Source organism: Muscardinus avellanarius, assembly GCF_963383645.1.
Source record: "Muscardinus avellanarius genome assembly, chromosome: 15".
Classification (NCBI taxonomy): domain Eukaryota; kingdom Metazoa; phylum Chordata; class Mammalia; order Rodentia; family Gliridae; genus Muscardinus; species Muscardinus avellanarius.
This window is the reverse complement of record NC_137801.1, coordinates 67,481,089-67,497,890: the sequence shown is the minus strand read 5'-3', so window position 1 is coordinate 67,497,890 and position 16,802 is coordinate 67,481,089. Positions and strand designations below refer to the sequence as shown.

The 16,802-nt window shown below is 54.2% G+C and overlaps 1 protein-coding gene across 6 annotated transcripts in view; it reads left to right on the top strand.

Annotated features, from left to right (window-relative positions):
* Nucleotides 1-16,802, top strand: part of SFXN5 (sideroflexin 5) — a gene marked incomplete at both ends in the record, with an annotated part of 122,007 nt that overhangs the window by 67,179 nt on the left and 38,026 nt on the right. For 4 of the 6 annotated variants that reach the window (XM_080711008.1, XM_080711010.1, XM_080711007.1 and 1 more), the window contains 2 exons: nucleotides 1,621-1,686; nucleotides 11,609-11,699. In XM_080711008.1, coding sequence (XP_080567134.1) covers nucleotides 1,621-1,686; nucleotides 11,609-11,699 — 157 coding nt within the window. The remainder of the gene's footprint in view (nucleotides 1-1,620; nucleotides 1,687-11,608; nucleotides 11,700-16,802) is intronic. The other 2 variants (XM_080711012.1, XM_080711011.1) reach the window with 2 other exon arrangements.

Sequence of the window (16,802 nt, the reverse complement as noted above, 5' to 3'; positions counted from 1 at the left end):
CCCGCTGGGGAGCAGGTTCAGCTCTTGGCATGAGCAGGCAGGAGTCCCCCAAGGCAAGCGCCATCGGGAGGGGCTGTTGCCTAAAGCAAGGGAGCCCCATAAAAGAGAGTGTGATGGGGGCTGAGCAAGGGATGTATTCTGCTGGCTTCAGAATTCTTCTTGGGAAGATTTATACTCTGATACTGGATCTGGATGGTCTCAGCTCCTTGGGGACTGAATTCCCCTGAAGCTTCCTCCAAGCCCACCTGGAAGCTGCCTCGGTGCCTCCAGCCACAAAGTTGGAGGGGTGTTCTTGAGGGTGGGGGCCCAAGAGGACTGGTGCCTCCTCCCCGAAGTCCCTGCAGTTCTGGGACAAGCTCACAGTGGGGGCCTGGCTGCCCTCTGTTTTCTAGGAAAAGCTGCGGAGCCCCCACTTCACTGATAAGACTACCAATACTGGTCGTCTCCATCAGTCCAAAGGCAGAGGGAGGAGAGGAGGAAGCCAGGTCTCCTTGAGAGGCTGTCAGTTTGCAGAGGGGAGGGCCTCAGTGCTCTTTAAACTTGGAGGAGAGGTTGGTGGGGAGTTAGGAGCTGGCTTGGGAAGTAGGGACTTGAGGGGCCTGAGACTCTAAGGACTCCCCCCAACCCTAGCTAGACCTCAGAGCAAGCCTCTCTTACAGGCTTTACACATATACATCTCCACCTAGTTGGCTCCCTTTTACCTTAAACCAAGTATCTCCAAAGTTGTGATCGTAGTGAAAGACACGACACGTTTCTTAGCTTTTTCTTACTTTCCTATGTTAGAACTTGGGATCTAACCTGAGTGTGGTGGCACACGCCTGTAATCCCAGTACTTGGGAAGCTGAAACAGGAGGATCACAGGTTTGAGGACAGCCTCAGCAACTTAGTGAGACTCTGAGCAACCTAGTGAGACCCTGTTTCAAAAGAAAGAAAGAAAAAGGGCTGGGGTATGGCTTGGAGGTAGAATATCTCTGGGTTCAATCGCCAGTATCATTTAAAAAATAGGGATCTATTTTTCTTTTCTTTTCTTTTTTTTTTTTTTTTTTTTTTTTGGTGATACTGGTGTTCCTGGAAACCCTTCTACCTCTGGGCTACACTCCAAGACTGATTTTATACTTTTATTTGGAAACAGGGTCTCTTAAGCCAGCGAGGGTGGCTTCGAACCTGCGCGATCCTCCTGTCTCCGCCTCCCAAGCGCGGGGATTACAAGCGTGCGCCACCACACCCAGCAGGATCTATTTTTCTTAGAGTTATTGGGCAACTGTCATTATTGATGGGGAGAACCAGTTGCTCTTGGGCTGAGAGTCCGCTAGACCACGGTGGCCATGCACACTGCAGTGTACTGAGATGTTCTCCAGCACTGGGTTCCCCTTGCAAAATTTAGCCTTCCCCACCTGGAGACCGCCTGCCCAGCCCTAAGTGATCCATTTTGGCCCTTGCTGTTCTACCTCCAGCCAGCAGTGTCTGCCTGTACGTTTTGTAGACCTGGGCAGGCCCTTTGGTACCCGCCTGGGTATTGCTGGTGGGCAGGAATGCTTCTTGCTGGCCAGGGCTATAGGCCAGGGTGGAGTGTGGAGTCCCAGACACCCAGTGGTGTGCAATTCTGCCTCTGTGTTCCAGCCTTCACCGGCCTCCAAGTTCATCCAGGGCTACCTGGGAGCCGTCATCAGCGCCGTCTCCATTGCTGTGAGTATGGCCCTGCTCCTTTGTGGACCTTGTCTGAGGGCCCGGGTGGGCGAGGGTGTGGGCCAGGGTCTGTGGGGACAGTAAGGGGGGCTTTCTAGGCTGAGCAGTGTTTTGGGGCTCCCGGGTTGGAGAGGAGGCGGAGCCCATGTACAGCGAGGGTAGGACACCCGGAGCAGCTGGTCATCACGCTCAGTCACACAGCCTGTGCATGGTTGACCCGAAGGCCGGCTCCTCTTTGGCCTTTACTGAGTTCCTGGCGTGCTGCCATTTCCTCTCGGTGGCCTTGGTTGTGTGGTCATATGTCCAGCCTCTCCCGAAGGCCTGTAATCTCAAGACAGTGGCACTGGGCTCACTTCGAGTCTGCTCACTTGGAGCAGCTATTCATGAGAGGAGTTTGTAGATTGACACTGTGAGTGGAGATGGGTCCTGAGTCCTGGTTGAGAGAGGAGGGCTGGCGACACAACCAGGGGCCTGGACCAGAGCCGGTGCGGAGGATGGAGCTCCCAGGACTGTGTCCACACGCGCCCCACCCTTGCCCCCACCCTCTGTGCCTGCCCCCTAGATCCTCGCTGGGGAGGCCTCCTACCCCAGAGGGCAAAGCACCCCTTCCCAATGCTGTCTTTACATTCATTTCAGAAAAGATACTTGTAATTGGGAAGAAAAAAATAATTAGAAAATGCAAATCAAAACACATTCATATACAATGAAAGAAGTCACATGTAATAATCTTTTGGCAAAACCTCCTTTCCTTGTCTTTCCCGTGTCATTAAGGAAACATAATATTGTGTGCGACTATGGAATAACCCATTGTATCTTGCACCATCATTCTCGCTGGTCTTCTAAAATAGAGATTCGGGGTTGTCCTGAAATGGCCTCGCTTATTTTTCTCCCACGCAGACCAAGTCATCTCCAAATGGCAGTTAAGTGGGGCGTCCCGTCTCATGCCCGGGATCTCTTCCCTTCCCTAAATCCTTATGTCTTCCCACCACGTTGCCAAGCCTCTTTAGATGGCTTCCCAGGGGACTGCCAACCCTGCCCCGGTGGCCCTGCAACCCAGCCTGCACCTTCCTCCGGGAGTCAAACAAATCGGGAGTCCCTGATTCTGGGGCTCGCTGGGCTGAGGTCAGCGGCTCTCCTGAGACTTGGAAGGGCTCATTCCCACCCTCCCCCGTTGCTCCTCGGGAGGAGTGGAGCCAATGGTCTGCCTAGCTTTGCAGCTTGAAAATCCCTTTCCTTCTTGGAGAAGGGTTGAGGAGGGCAGGAGCTCTGAGGAGGAGTCGCACTGGGAAGGGAACTGGGTGGCCCTAGGGGAAGGCTTGAGGCCAGGGGATCATTGTTCTGGTCGGGTTTACCCGATATGCCTGGGCTCCAGGAATAGGAATTTGCCTTCCTCTGAAAGCTCTGGATGATCTGTGTCCCCAGTTCTTATTGTCCCACCCAAAGGACCACCAGTCATTCCATCCCAAGCCCTTTCTGGGGCCAAACCTAGCCCAGACTCCTGGATGGGGTTTTGAAAACTAGGCCCAGCAGAGTTCCTGGGGGACTTGGGGCCTGGGCTTCCAGAGCTGGGGTCTCACTCAGTGGAGCTTAGGGTCCTCATCCTGGGCTGTCCAATGTTGGGGACCCTCTCTCCCCTCCCTCCTCCCCCTTACCTGGACTTGGAGCCCCCGAGGAGCCTTCCCATGACCACTCCAGCCATCCTACTCTCTCCCCACCCAAGTCCCGTCCTTCCCACACTCCAATTATGCCCCCTCATTGTCCCGTGGTCTGAACCTTGTCCCCCAGCTGGATTACAAGTTAACCAGGGACAGGCACTGTGCCTCCTCCCCCGCAGAGGGGAGCACAGAGCACTGCTCCATAAAAACCTATTAATTAGGCCGCTGATTGATCGCTGGCCTCGGGAGGCCCTGCTCCCCTCCCGTCCGCAGCGGCCCTCCGCCTGCCGTCTTCACCCAGCGAGGGGCTGACTTCGGCAGATGGAGCGGAGTTTCTGACTTGGAAAATCTGCAGCTTGCTTGCTTTCCTTTTGTGTGTGTAAATCACAAAACCTCCAAAGAAAGAGGCCCTATTTTATTTTCCTTTCTCTTGTTCTCTGGAACCCCAGGCCCCACGGCCTCATTAACTGATCTCTGCTTCAATTAGTGACAAATCCCCTCCCAGGGTGAGCCTGTTAGGAGGAGATGACCTGCAAACAAGTGTCAGGGCCCCAGTGGTTGGCCCAGCCCTGGCATTAATTAAAACGAGTCCCTACAAGCAGGCAGCCTGGATGGGGGCTGACAGGCTGAGAGCCGTCCCAGGGATTGAAGCTGAGCTGGGGTGGAGGCCAGCCTTGGAGTCTGGCCTCCTGTATGGACCCTGGAGAGCCTTCTCTCCTTCCTAAAAGAGCCCCTGGCCTTGGCCAGCAGGCCCCCCAAGCCCAGGCCCCCCAATTTGCACTCCCCTCAAATAAAGTCTCAGGCTGGATCCAGGACCACTAGGGTTAGAAGCTTCTCAGTGAACCTCCTAAATAACTTTGGCAGTGTCTGATTTCTTGCTTGAGAATAAAAAAGAAATCCCGTCTCAAGTTATTTTTGAAATCTAACAGTTTGCTGTCTTTTAACAAAGGAAGCCTCTCGCAGTCCTCATGATGTTTTCGTTCTGGGTTTGTGTGAGGCGCTTCTGTGGACGGTCCTCACTGGCTCCTCGAGGGCCAGAGGGTGGAGGCGCCCACTGACTCCCTGCAGGGGTTCGTTGTGTGCCAGGCACTTTGCAGGGGCCGGGCAAGCTGGTGGGCCTTCAGGATGCTGATAGGGGAGGCTAAGAGCACCCTGTGATACAGTCAGAATCTTGGTGAAGCCGACCTGGGGTCCAGTGGGACCCAGGAGGGCTACCAATTCATAGTCATAGGGCTGACTCATAGGACAGAGAGCCAGGGGAGGCGGGCTGGGCGTCCCAGAGCACAGGGGACAGAGAGGTAGGAAGCAAGGGTGGCCCCATGCAGGGAGGTGGTGGGCAGGCGAAGGGGATGGTGCCGGCGAGGCACAGCAGCAGGGCTGGCTCACGCAGTGCTGTGAGCGTCAGGAATCGCAGCCTGAGCTCAGGGACCTGGACAGTGCAGGGGCTTAGGGCTGGAGGGGCGCCACGGGAGGTTGGCCGGCCTAGTACATGAGAGCGCTCATAGACAGGGTTGAGCAGTGACCCCCGGCAGGGGAAGAAAGCTCAGGGCTGAAGTCCTACAGGACTGGTTCAGGGCTGGTTGGTGGAAGCAGATGGGGACGCTTGGTGCCCACCCCACGAATCCTGCACTCTCAGCTCCGTGCCCAAAGGCTCTGGCCCTTAAGCCCTTTCTGTAGAAGATGCAGTGATTATTTGTCTTTACTACCGGTCACTGGAGAACAGGGAAGGCCCTGGGGAGCCCTGGGTGAACCCCTATACCTCCCAGTTCTCATTGCTTACTGGAAACTCCACGTCCCCTCTGAGGGTCAGACTGGCAAATAACCATCATAATAGTAACAGTGGCTACCACTGACAGAGTGTCTACACTGCACCAGGCATTATTTGGGTGTTCGTCCCCATTTTACAGATGAAGAAACTGAGGCACAAGGTGACGTCAATGGCAGGACCTTCCTGGGCTTATACACACTCTTCCGCTAACCCAGAGACCCCTGCCTCTTCTTGCTACCCTGGGACCGGAGGAGGGGACAAAAGCCAGTCAGTGTGTTAGCTTCCGAGTTGGCGGACCTGTGAGCAGGCCCCGGTGGGCAGGCTCCTCCCAGGAACCCCGAGAGCTGTGGGGATCTGGTTTTTTTTCTTTTCTTTCTTTCTTTCTTTCTTTCTTTCTTTTTTCTTTTCTTTCTTTTTTTTTTTTTTTTTTGAGGCTCTTCGGGCTCTGTCTTCCTTCACGCTTGGTTCCTGGAGCTCTGCTTTGTAGCTAAAGTCAAGTCAGCGCATCTTTTTGTTTTGGGTCTAGAACATGCTCTACCTTCTGTGAGACAGGGCCTGGCTGGCTCTACAGTGAACGATGGCCCCAGGCCCTTCTCTTCCTTTCTGGGCCTGGGGGAGGTGGGGGGCTATAGCACCTGTGCCTCCTGGACAGACTTGCTGCTTTTGCTGTGCATGGCTTCTGGGTTGGAGGGCCCACTGCGTGGACCATGCAGTAGAATGGGAAGTGTGCTGGAAGCCTGCAGATAGTGCTGCGGGCAGTGACGAATCAGATGTGAAAAGCGGCTCTGCATCTATGCTGGGGAGGACAAGTTGCTGGCCCCTTCTATGTGGAAGTGTCTGAGGTCATCGGTTTCCTCCAGGGGGCACGCTGGTCCCTATAGGGCACGGCTCCGGGGTCAGAGTTGGCCACTGTTTCTTGCAAAAAGCCATTCAACCAGAGCTGGAACTGACTGGGTCTTTGGCCTGCGTGTAACTCTGTCCCCGCCACTGTGGCCACTTTGCACCTGAGCCCCACGGCTGAGCCTCGAAGTGGCTGGGCTGGAGGACAGTCGAAGTGGCTGGGCTGGAGGACAGTTGACCTTTATAGAAGGTCACTGGGCCACTTGATAGCCAAAGCCCGCCCTCTGGTGGGTATTTTTGGTACTTCAGTGATTCCTTGACCTGGCCCCAGACCTGGCACCCCAGGACCCACACTGACCATTAGGATATATTATTATCCAAGAGTGGACCTAAATTCTGACCTCTGTCAGGCATGCCTTCTCCATTGTCCTTCATGTCACTTGGACCCCATGGCAGACACGGGGGAGTCCGCAGAGCCTGCTGCAGATGGTCCTCTTGAGCGCCCTGCAGACGGTTTACATTTCATGAGCCTTTGCAGAGTCTCCTCCTGGGCTGCCTCCTACCCACCCTCAGGGCTCTGTCAGGCATCATGACCCTTTTCTCAAAGCCTTCATGACCCTTGGGTACCACCCCCTCTGCGCCCCCCATCAGGCAGAAATCCCCTCTGGGGACTGTAGACCAGAGCAGGGTCCAGGCTAATGGTGCTCAGCATTTACTGCAGAGGACAGCAGTGGCCCCAAGGCAAGTCTCCTTGGTGGCTCTTTCTTCTCCTTCCTGTTTCAGGAATCATTCATTCCCTGTATTCTAGAAGCATTTTTAAATCCCCCTCATGTCACCGTGCACCGGGGATTTAGTGAGGAATAAGAGACGCAGCCCTGTGCCCCAGTATTTAGGTCTATGAGGAGAGATGGATCTAGAGTCCACACAAAAATAACAACTATTTCTGTAATATTCAGGTTTTACAATCAGATACATGTATTATATATTGATCCTGAAATTTGTGTGTGTGTGTGTGTGTGTGCACGCGTGTGTGTGTGCATGTGCGTGTGTGTGTGTGTGTGTGTGTGTGTGTGTGTGTGTGTGTGTGTTACTAGGGTAAAACCCAGGGGCCTTCTTCCAGGTTATACCTCCAGTTCTGTTTTATTTTTTATTTGGAAATAGGGTCTTGCTAAGTTACTGAGGCTATCTTCGAATCCATGATCCTCCTGTCTCAGCTTCCCAAATACTGGGATTACAAGCATGCACCACCACACCTGGCTTTGAAATTTTTAAGAAGGTTAACAAGCCAAGCTTGGTGATGCACACCTGTAATCCTAGTTGAGAGGCTGAGGCAGGAGGATTGCAGGTTCAAAGCCAGCCTCAGCAACTTAGTGAGACCCTATTTCAAAATAAAAATCAAAAAGGGCTGGGAGTATAGCTCAGAGGTAGGATGCCCCTGGGTTCAATCCCCAGTGCCAACAACAACAAAAGAAACTAAACAAAGCCGGGCATGGTGGCGCACGCTTGTAATCCCAGCATTTGGGAGGCTGAGATCAGAGGATCGCGGTTCACGGACAGCTTCAGCTACTTAGCGAGGCCCTCTGCAACTCAGTGAGACCCTGTTTCAAAAATAAAGAATAAAAAATTGGGCAGGGGGTGTAGCTCAGAGGTCAAATGCCTCTGAGTTCCATCCCCAGACCCGCAAAAAAAAAAATAAAAGTAAACAAATGTTTACTTAAGAGACTGTGATTGGGAGACCATGATAGGTGCACAGAAGAAAAAGTTCCAGGCTCCTTGAGGGACTGTCACAGGGGCACTCTGAGCCAAGAGGAGGCCTGACATTTAGGCCATATGTGAGGAGGCCTCAGAGGGACAGTGCTCGAAGGTCCTGTGGTGAGGTTGGAGCACTGGCTCATGGGAAGAGCCAGAAGATGGCCAGGAATCTGGAGCCCCTCAAACAAGCAAAGCTGGGCGTACACACAGGGGTGTGAGGCTCCTTAAGGCCATATCTTTTTGTGTGTATGTGGTATTAGAGATTGAACTCAGGAGCATTCTGCCTCTGAGCTATACCCCCAGGCCAATGTTTGATTTTTTATTTTGAAACAAGAGCTCGCTAAGTTGCTGAGGCTGGTCTTGAACCTATGATCTTTTTGTCTCAGCCTCCCAAGTATTGAGATTACAAGCATGCACCACCATGCCTGGCTTGCCATGTTCATTTCATAAAGCTGCCCCGGCCACTGCAGATGGTAGATGGGAGTGGGCAGAAGTGTCAGGGAGTGTGGCAGGGAGGGGGCCGTCATGCCAGGAGAGCAGAGAAAGAAGAACTGCATCCAGGCTATCCAGGAGGTAGAATGGTGAGCTAGCTGTGGGTCCTGAGAAGCCCCTGTCCAGGTGGGAGCAGCCAAGCTGGTAGTGGGTCAGGATAACAGGTGTGGACGAGGCAGGGTTTGGGGTGCTGAGGCCCATGGAAACAGGCAGCCTGGGTGGTCCCAGGCTGGGTGGTTCCCTTTGAGGGGAGGGGTGGAGGGTGTAACAGGGATGCAGGCATTGCTCCAGTCCCACTCAGTGTCTCCTCACGAGCCTTGCAGAAATCAGGCTGCTGTTGGCCTGCAAAGATGTTGGTACCCACGGATACAGCCACCAGCCATGTAGCTCAAGACACTGAGGGTTTTATGGAGCACCCACCCCACCCACCTCTTCCCATCTCCTGGGCAACTGCTCTTGCTGTGTAGACGGCTAGTCTTAAATGGCACGTGGATAGGAGGGGATCACACCTTGAGAAGGACAGTTGGACAGCAAACAGCTCTCGGCCAAGAGTGAAGCTTTAGAACAGCAGGTCCCACATGGATGGGGCGAGATGTAGCAAGGCAGGTGTATGTATCTGAGAGTCAGCCAACCATAGGGGCTGGGGACCCAGGAAGTGGGGAGGAGATCTGGGCTTTGTGTGGCTGGGAGTTGACTGGGTGCCCAGTGGTCGCCCTCTAGCCATGGGCTCAGGGGCAGAAAGGGTGTGGACATAGGCAGCTCATCCACTTACCCTCACTCCTTCCCTAGCCCCCAGCCCAGCCCCACTGCCCCAGCACCTTGGACAGCGACGGCCTGGGCAGGGACCCAGGGTGGGCTGCAGATCGGGGGCTGGGAGCCCGTCTGTTCTGGTTCTTCAGGACCCTTTGGCCTGGAACATTTGGTGGAGCCCATTAAAATTAAAAAGCCAAGTGGCTGGGGGCTCGGAATGCCAGCTCGTTTTCCCTGGCATGGTAGGTCCTGTTTAAGGGAACCAGCTGGCATTAATGGCACACAACTCATCATGAACAGCAGCTAGCGATCAGAAAAATCAGAGCTAATAATCGGGTTTGGGAAAGATAATGAGATATGGAACAATCGCTGCTGAGGGTCCCCCAGGGTCTGTTTTAACAGCCTCCAAATAAGCTACAAAATAGAAATTAACCAAACAGGGACTCCATTTGGGCAGAGGGGAAAACAAACAAGGTACAGATTTGCACAAGAATTCCTTGTGTGGCCGGGCTCGAGCCCAGGACCCTTGGGACACCAGCAATGGCCGAAGGACACAGGGGACCAGCTCTGGCCACTGCTCTCCCAGCTCTGACTGTGGGCCAGCACAGCTGACAAGGGGCCAGAGGGAGAGGGAAGACCAGCTTCCCCATGGCTCTGGGAGAGGGAAGCTTGGGACCAGGGCCCGTCTGTGCTCTCCCTCCCCACCCTGGGCATCCACCTGGGGAGAGGAGTCAGGGCTGACCACCCCCAATGGATTGTAGCAGTCCCAAGTAGTGGGAAGAAGGCCAGCCAGAGAGAGGCCGGCTTCAGGCAGTGGGAGTCTGGGTGTTCACTAAGAGGTGGCTTCCATCCCTCCCTGCTGTCCCCAGCCCTGCCTGTCCCCCCTTAACTGAGAGACTGAGAGGCTGCAAGGCCTGGGGAGCTCCAAGCTCCCTGATGGCTCGGGCTTCCCCTCCTCCTTACGTACTCCCTCCTCTAACCAGGTGAGTATGGGGGGCTTTGAACAGGCCTTCTCACTCCTGGCTGGGGCAGGGATGGTTCAAACGCCGCCCGCCGTCTGCCTTTCTAGCTCATCTGGACCCCAGCCCCAGGCTGGCCTTTGTCAGGGGGGGCTCCTGCTTTACAAAGAGCCGGTTGTAAATAGCATGCAGACATCAAAGTGTCACTTCCAGAGGACAGTTGGAATGTAAATAGCATGGGGGGGCTGGGTTCTCCGCTTTGCCAGCCTCAGCCTAGGGAGTGTGCTTGGCACAGTGACTCCTTCTCTCTGAACCTGCCTCTTTTCTATGAAAAGGGGCAACAAGGCTTATCCAGAGGCCTGTAGTGGGATTTCATTAAGATACTGCCTGTGTGCTGAGTAGCACGCAGGTCTTCTCCCAGCCCCTTCCTCCTCCCCCTTTTCCTCCTCCCCATCCCAAGTGTTTACAGTCTGCCTGCCCCCAGGCTCCCTCTAGGCCTTCCCTGTTCACAGCTTCTTGAGGGGCAGGTGTGAGAGGTTATTTCCAGCCACTTGTTGCCGAGAGCAGACCTGGACTTGGTGAGCTCCACCTGCGTGGTGGGGCAGCAGGGCCCAGGTGGGCTGGCAGTACACTGCCCCGCCACCGCCACCGAGGTGTGACTGCAGCCCGGGCCAAGCTGTTCTGACCATGCTGCATCCTGCCCTGCCTGTCATAGGCACCCTGCCACCCTGAGGCCTTCCCAAGGGTCTGCGCCTTCTCGGCCACCCAGAGGGCACAGGGTGGTCTGCTGAGCCACCAGGTGTGCAGAGCTGAGGGCAGAACGGCACAGGTGCCACCAGGCCAGCCTCTGCCACTTCTCTTCCCAGGAAGATCGCCAAGGGGGCTGCTGGCTCTGACCTCAGTCTCGGGGAGCAGAAAGCTCGGGTGTTGTCTTCTGATGTGGCCACACACATCTCATCTTTTCTCTCCCTGTGCCTGTGCTCCTGTGCTTCTCCTCTGCCAGCCTCCCCCACCTGCCTTCCCTCCCAGAAGCCCCTTCCAGCCGTATGGAGCTCTCTGTCCAGGTGTCTGCTTGGTTCACGGGCTCTTTCCTCAATCGCCAGCTTACAGAGCATAAACTACGAGCCGCCAGGTGCAGCCCAATGTGCAGGGCGTATACAGATGCAAAAGGCCTGGGGCCTCACTCCTGGTCGGTGGGGCAGCAGGCCATGAGCAGTGGACTGAGTGCTAGGAAGGAGCGCCCTGGGAGAGGGGGCATCATTATGATACAGCTGCCTCTATCAGGCTCACCATCATTATACAACTGCCTTTATCAGGCTCAACACTTTCCATATACTCTCCTAACCGCCTTGGGATGTTATAGAAATTACTATCACTTTTTACAAAGAAACTGAGGCAGAAAAAATTTACCGACTTCTCTGCCTACGGTCTCACTGCTAGTAAGTGGCAGTGGGGAGGGAACTCGGAAAAGGGCCTGAGGGAAGCGGGGTGGGCTGAGTTGGGCACAGGGATCCCAGGCTTCGGGACTGGCACTGGCAAAAGCCCAAGGCCAGAAGACTCTCGCAGCACCTGAGGGCCATTGGCTGGACTCGTGGGCTGCTGGGGAGGGGAGGAGAGATGGGGGGGGGTCTTTCCCTCCTCCCATAAGCCACTGCAGCACCATGTACTTTTTTCTGTTTTTTTTTTTTTTTTTTTTTCTTTCCAAGGTGGGCCTTAATGTCCTGGTTCAGAAAGCCAACAAATTTACCCCAGCCACCCGCCTTCTCGTCCAGAGATTTGTGCCGTTCCCTGCTGTAGGTAAGACCTGCACACCTCACAGACATGCGTGTGCCACGCGCAGGTGTAAGGACCGAGGGGGTCCCAGACGGCTAGACCTGTGGCCCTTCCTCACCTCCCCTGATGCCTGCGGGGCCCCTGATTTTGGGGAACAGGAGCAAAATGTAAGCAGATAGAAGAAAGGGTGGCAGGGCCCCACCCACCCACTCCATGCCTGAGGTTCTACTTTTAGCAAAGAAATTTCTTTCCTTTCTTTTCTTTTTTCCTGTAGTGCGAGGGCTCAAACCCAGGGCCTAACACATGCTAGGCAAATGTTCTACAACTGAGCTACATCTCCAGCTCTTTATTTTGTTTTGTTTTGTTTTATCTTGAGACAGAGTCCTAATTTTCCCCAGGCTAGCCTTGAACTTCAAATCCTCCTGCCTCAGCCTCCTGACTAGCTAGGATTATAGGCACGTGCCACGGCACCCTGCAACACAGATATTCTTAACCTAGAGTCCTCAGGACCCCAAGGGTCAGTAGACAGAATGCAATGGATCCTGTGAACTTGAAGAAATATATACACTAATTTCTAATGGAAATGTAACGTTTCCCTTCATCATGATTGAACCTAGTAACCAGAGTAAGGAGCAGGACCAGCCAGGCACGGTAGCGCACACCTGTAATCCCAGTACTTGGGAGGTGGAGACAGAAAGATTGAAGGTTCAAAACCAGTTTTAGCAAGACTGTTTCAAAATAAAAAATTAAAGGGCTGGAAGTATAGCTTGAAGGGAGAACATCCCAGGTGCAATCCCCAGAACCGCTCTCTCCCACCTCACATAAAACAGGACCAATAGAAATCACAGATACTTTCATGACCTGGTTGTCATTCAGAGACCTGAAAATATCATTTATGCCCAATGCTAACCCAAAATGATCATACTTAAGACATCAACTGCTAGGTCTTAAAAAGCATGTCTAGTACTAAATCTCAATTTTGAAAAATGTTGATACCTTGTTCTGGAATAATCCTTTTATAATCCTTTGAATTTGGTTTTATTCACTCAGAAATATTCTGAAAAGCGTGTGTAGGCCTCACCTGACTGTCAGTGGGGTTCCTGGCACAAAAGAAGATACGAAGGTTCTGCCAGGCTTTGAAGGTTCAGCCAGGCCCTGAGAATGCCACAAAGCCCAGCCTGGCTCTTAGGAAGCCCACATCTTGTTTTGGGAGAGGAGCACTGTAGTAGGAAGTTTTTCCAAAAGAAATAACATTCAGAGCAGCGCAAAGCAGTGTACCAGTAATCATGAAAAGAGAAGTATAAGCAAATTCCAAGCCAGAGTCCCCATCTGTATCTGAGGACAAAGGCAGGGCAGGTCTGAGGTGCCCTGACCTCCCGGGTGCCAAGGCTCAGTCTGAAAAGCCAAGAGTGAGACCCAGGCTCATGGCCCTGACCCTGATCTTCACCTGCTGTAAAACCCAGGCACCAGTACCCACCTCTTTTAGCCCAGAAGCAAATGAGGCCACAGACCAGATTCCATCAATAGGAGCGTGCTTTGGAGCACCTGAGGAGCCCCCCTGAAAAAGAGGTGGGCAGCCCCACCTCCTCCATGGCCCAGAGGCTAATGAACTCCCAGAACCAACCACCCGGCTCAGCCGACCCAGATAATTGCTATAGCAACTCCACACTTTTAATGAACTCTCAGCTATTTCTGTCATGGACCATTAATGGAATACCTCTTTAGATGTGACTTTGTTGCAGGACCTAATTGCGCAAACGTGGCTGCCCAGCGGGTGTTCGTGCCCATTGGAGTTGGAGGGTCAGATGCAGCCTGAGAATGGGCAGTTCTTGGCTGCCCTTGACTGGATCTGGGACCCTGCTGAGATGTTATCTGTCCTTGAGCCTAGCTTCCGCTAACTTTGCCAGGGGCCCATTCCAGCCTCACTCTGCCGCCATCTTGCTGGGTAACCTTGTGGTTATCTCAACTTCTTGGGACTCCTTCAGAAGGTGAAACCATTCTTTCAGTCGGAGACTTTCTGGCTGGTCCCTCTTTGGCTCCAGCCTGATTCCCTTCTCACCTAGTCATTGGGAAGGAGCCTTCAGCATCCTCACACAAGTTGAGCCACTCTTGGGCGTCAGAAGCTCCCCATGTCCCCAGCCAGTTGCACAGGTTGGACACAGCGTGGTTCACAACCTTGATCATCCTAGACCATCAGGATGCTGAGAGAAGCGGTCCTTTCTGCAGCCAGTCCCTTCTGCAAATGGGCACTTGTAGACACCCCTAGTCGGTACTGACACTGTGCACTTCAAGATGAAAAGCCATGTCCTTACCACCCAGGGGCTCAGAAGCCCCCCTCGTCCCTGCACTTGGCGTCTCTCCACCCTATGTCCAGGCATCCCTGGCCAAGACACTCTGAGCCACACTGTGGGCTGTCTTGCCCAGAGTGCACCCTGGCTTTCTGGGACAGGGGAGGCCAGACCGGGATTGCTGAGAGGCTTGCTCAGAGTGGGCTTCACCTTGTAGAGTCTCCCCTCTGGGGAGACAGGAGCCAGTAAGCTGTGGGTGCACATGGAACATAGGCAGAAGCAAGGGAGAGTGATTCCATGATGCCCTGTTGCTGGGAGGTGGGGGGCAGGTGGGGGTCCTGAGGGTGATGGGAGTCCTGAAAAGGCCAGTGTGTCCTGCTCTCAGCGGCACGGCTCACTCCCAGTCTCCTGGGCAGGTTGGGAACAAGGAGGCTCCCAGGAATCAGCTGCTGCTCGTCACTGCATCTTCTGGCTCAGCCCAATGCCTTGGACAAGGGAGATGTCCCTACTCTGGACGTGATGATGTGGAGAGAGAGACCTGGGACACCTGGTCCCTGTCCCAAATTTTGCTGCTCTCCCCCTTCCCAGACCCCACTCAAACCCCTTGCCATTGGGACCTCCTCAGTGGTCACCACGAGCCTCCTCTGGGTTTGCAGAGCCCACGACTCCCAGGGGCCACGCACCTCTCCTCCCGCTCAGTGTTCCTCACTTTGTGCTCAGAGAACCCTGAGGCCAAGTGTGTCATCCTCATTTCATGGAAGAACAAGTGAATTCAGACTCATGCAAATTTAGCCCAGATGGATAGTCCCTCGCCCTCTGTAAGCTGAGAAACTGACGTGGCCGGAGAGGCCCAGGCCACTCAGTGCCTTGCCGGGGGCACTACGCCTCCAAGTTTGCCCTTGGCTGTTCAGCCGGGCTTGTGTGCATGTGTGTGTGTGCACGTGTGTGTGTGCATGTTTGTGTGCTGAGTAGGTGGGAGGCCGGTCCTCGCTGCAACCTGCTCTTTCCCTCAAGGTACATGCAGAGCCATGCTGTGCCCCTGGTCTAGAACAGCAATCGTGTGGGAAATCTTGGTTTCTATTTATACATGGAGACGTTAGGAGAGACGGTGAGCCCAGGACCATGTGTGCTGGCATCGGAATCGATTTGGGACTGGTAATTAATTTGTTTAGACCTTAATTAATTCTCCAGTTCTTTCTTATTTGTGGACTGTCATGCTTAATTGTGTTCAGGAGCTTGAGCTGGGAGCAGGCCCTCCATTAATTGACATGCGATTGCTGCGAGGTGGGAGTTAATAGTTTGGGAAGCTGGGCAAACAGTGTAATTAAAGGTCAATAGAGGAGGCATTGGAAAAATACACACCCTCAGGTCCAGCCACCAGTCTCCAGGAGCAGACTCCATCCTGGGGGAGGCGGGCCTCACAAACAGCTTTTCTCTGAGGCCTTTGGGGGTGTGGGTTGTAGGGAAATGTAGCCAGCAGGAGAGAGGACCCTGTGCAGTCCCATGAGAGGGCACTGGCTAGAGAAATAGACACACTTGTTGTCAGAAATGGGTAGGCTTGGGGGCTTTAGAGAGGTGGAGACCCCAGGGTCACCTTGGCAGACACATCCGTGGCTGTGGGCAGGAAGCCCTGGTCATCCTCAGGCTGCCTGGCTGTACCTGGATGGAGAAGGGAGCAGCATTGAATGCCACAGGTAAATGAAGACCCCATCTGCACCCTGAGCCTCAGCATCAGCCCACTGACCCCTTCCCACGTGGACCAGAAACGCCAGCCTCACATCCCTTTGCAGGGAAAGGACCGCTTCCAGGGGCTTCTCCAGCAGTCCCTTTCATTAAATGTCAAAGCGCATTTCATTGCCAGATACAAAACAATCCCTGTTCCCCCCAGGGAGCCAGTGCTCAGGCTGTCGAGGGAGCCATCTTTGAGAGAGATCTCGGGTTGGTTCATACCCATTGTACCCTTCCCTGTGTCCCCATAACCCCAGGACGCACGGGTCGTCCTGTCATTGCTATCCTTTGGCTCCACCGCTCCTCCCTCGTGCTCAGGCCACCTGCTAGTCTTGTCCAGGAGGTGGCCATGCAGCGTGGCCCTGAGCATCAAAGCACTGTCCCCGGCCTGCTCCTCTCTCCTTGTCCCAGGTAAGCAGGGGGCAACAAGGTATCCTGGCAGCTGTGCTCTGGGTCCTGTGATGTGTGCTTCCTCCATCGAGGTTACTGGGGCTTCCTGTGGCATCCATGGCTCCTGAGGCTCCTGGGGGCCACCGGTCCTTGACCGCAGGCCCCTGCCTGTGCCCACTGCAGTTGCGGCTAGTCCTGTGGTCATCCTCACCTGCCTCCTCCTGGGCTCCAGGCCTTAGCACTCAGCCCACCGGCCTAGATGCCCACTCTTCCCCGCGCCTCGCCCCACCCTGGGCTGCCAGGTATTTGCAATTCAGCTCAGACACCATTTACTCCAGGAGGCGCTCTGATAGTCCCGGTAGGTTAGACCATGGCACCCAGTACGTGCCTACACCCATCCAGATCTACCTGTTTTATTTCCAAGCTGGCCTCTCTCATCACACTGTGGGTCCCTCAACATGGGGACTGGCTCCCACCAGTCTCTATTCCCCAGGCCTCCTCGGAGCCCAGTGCACACAGTCAGTGCTCAAGGTGGGTTTGTTAAATGATCAAATCTAGTGCTTTGCATAAAAGATTTGAGATTGGGAACTTGAGGTGGAACTCCACCCTGGTGACATTAGTGACTAGATTCTGTGGCTTCCTAGATATTTATTCTAATTTTTAAAAAGTTGCTTCGTGTGTGTGTGCGTGCACACATGCGTGTGTGCATGTGAATGAAATT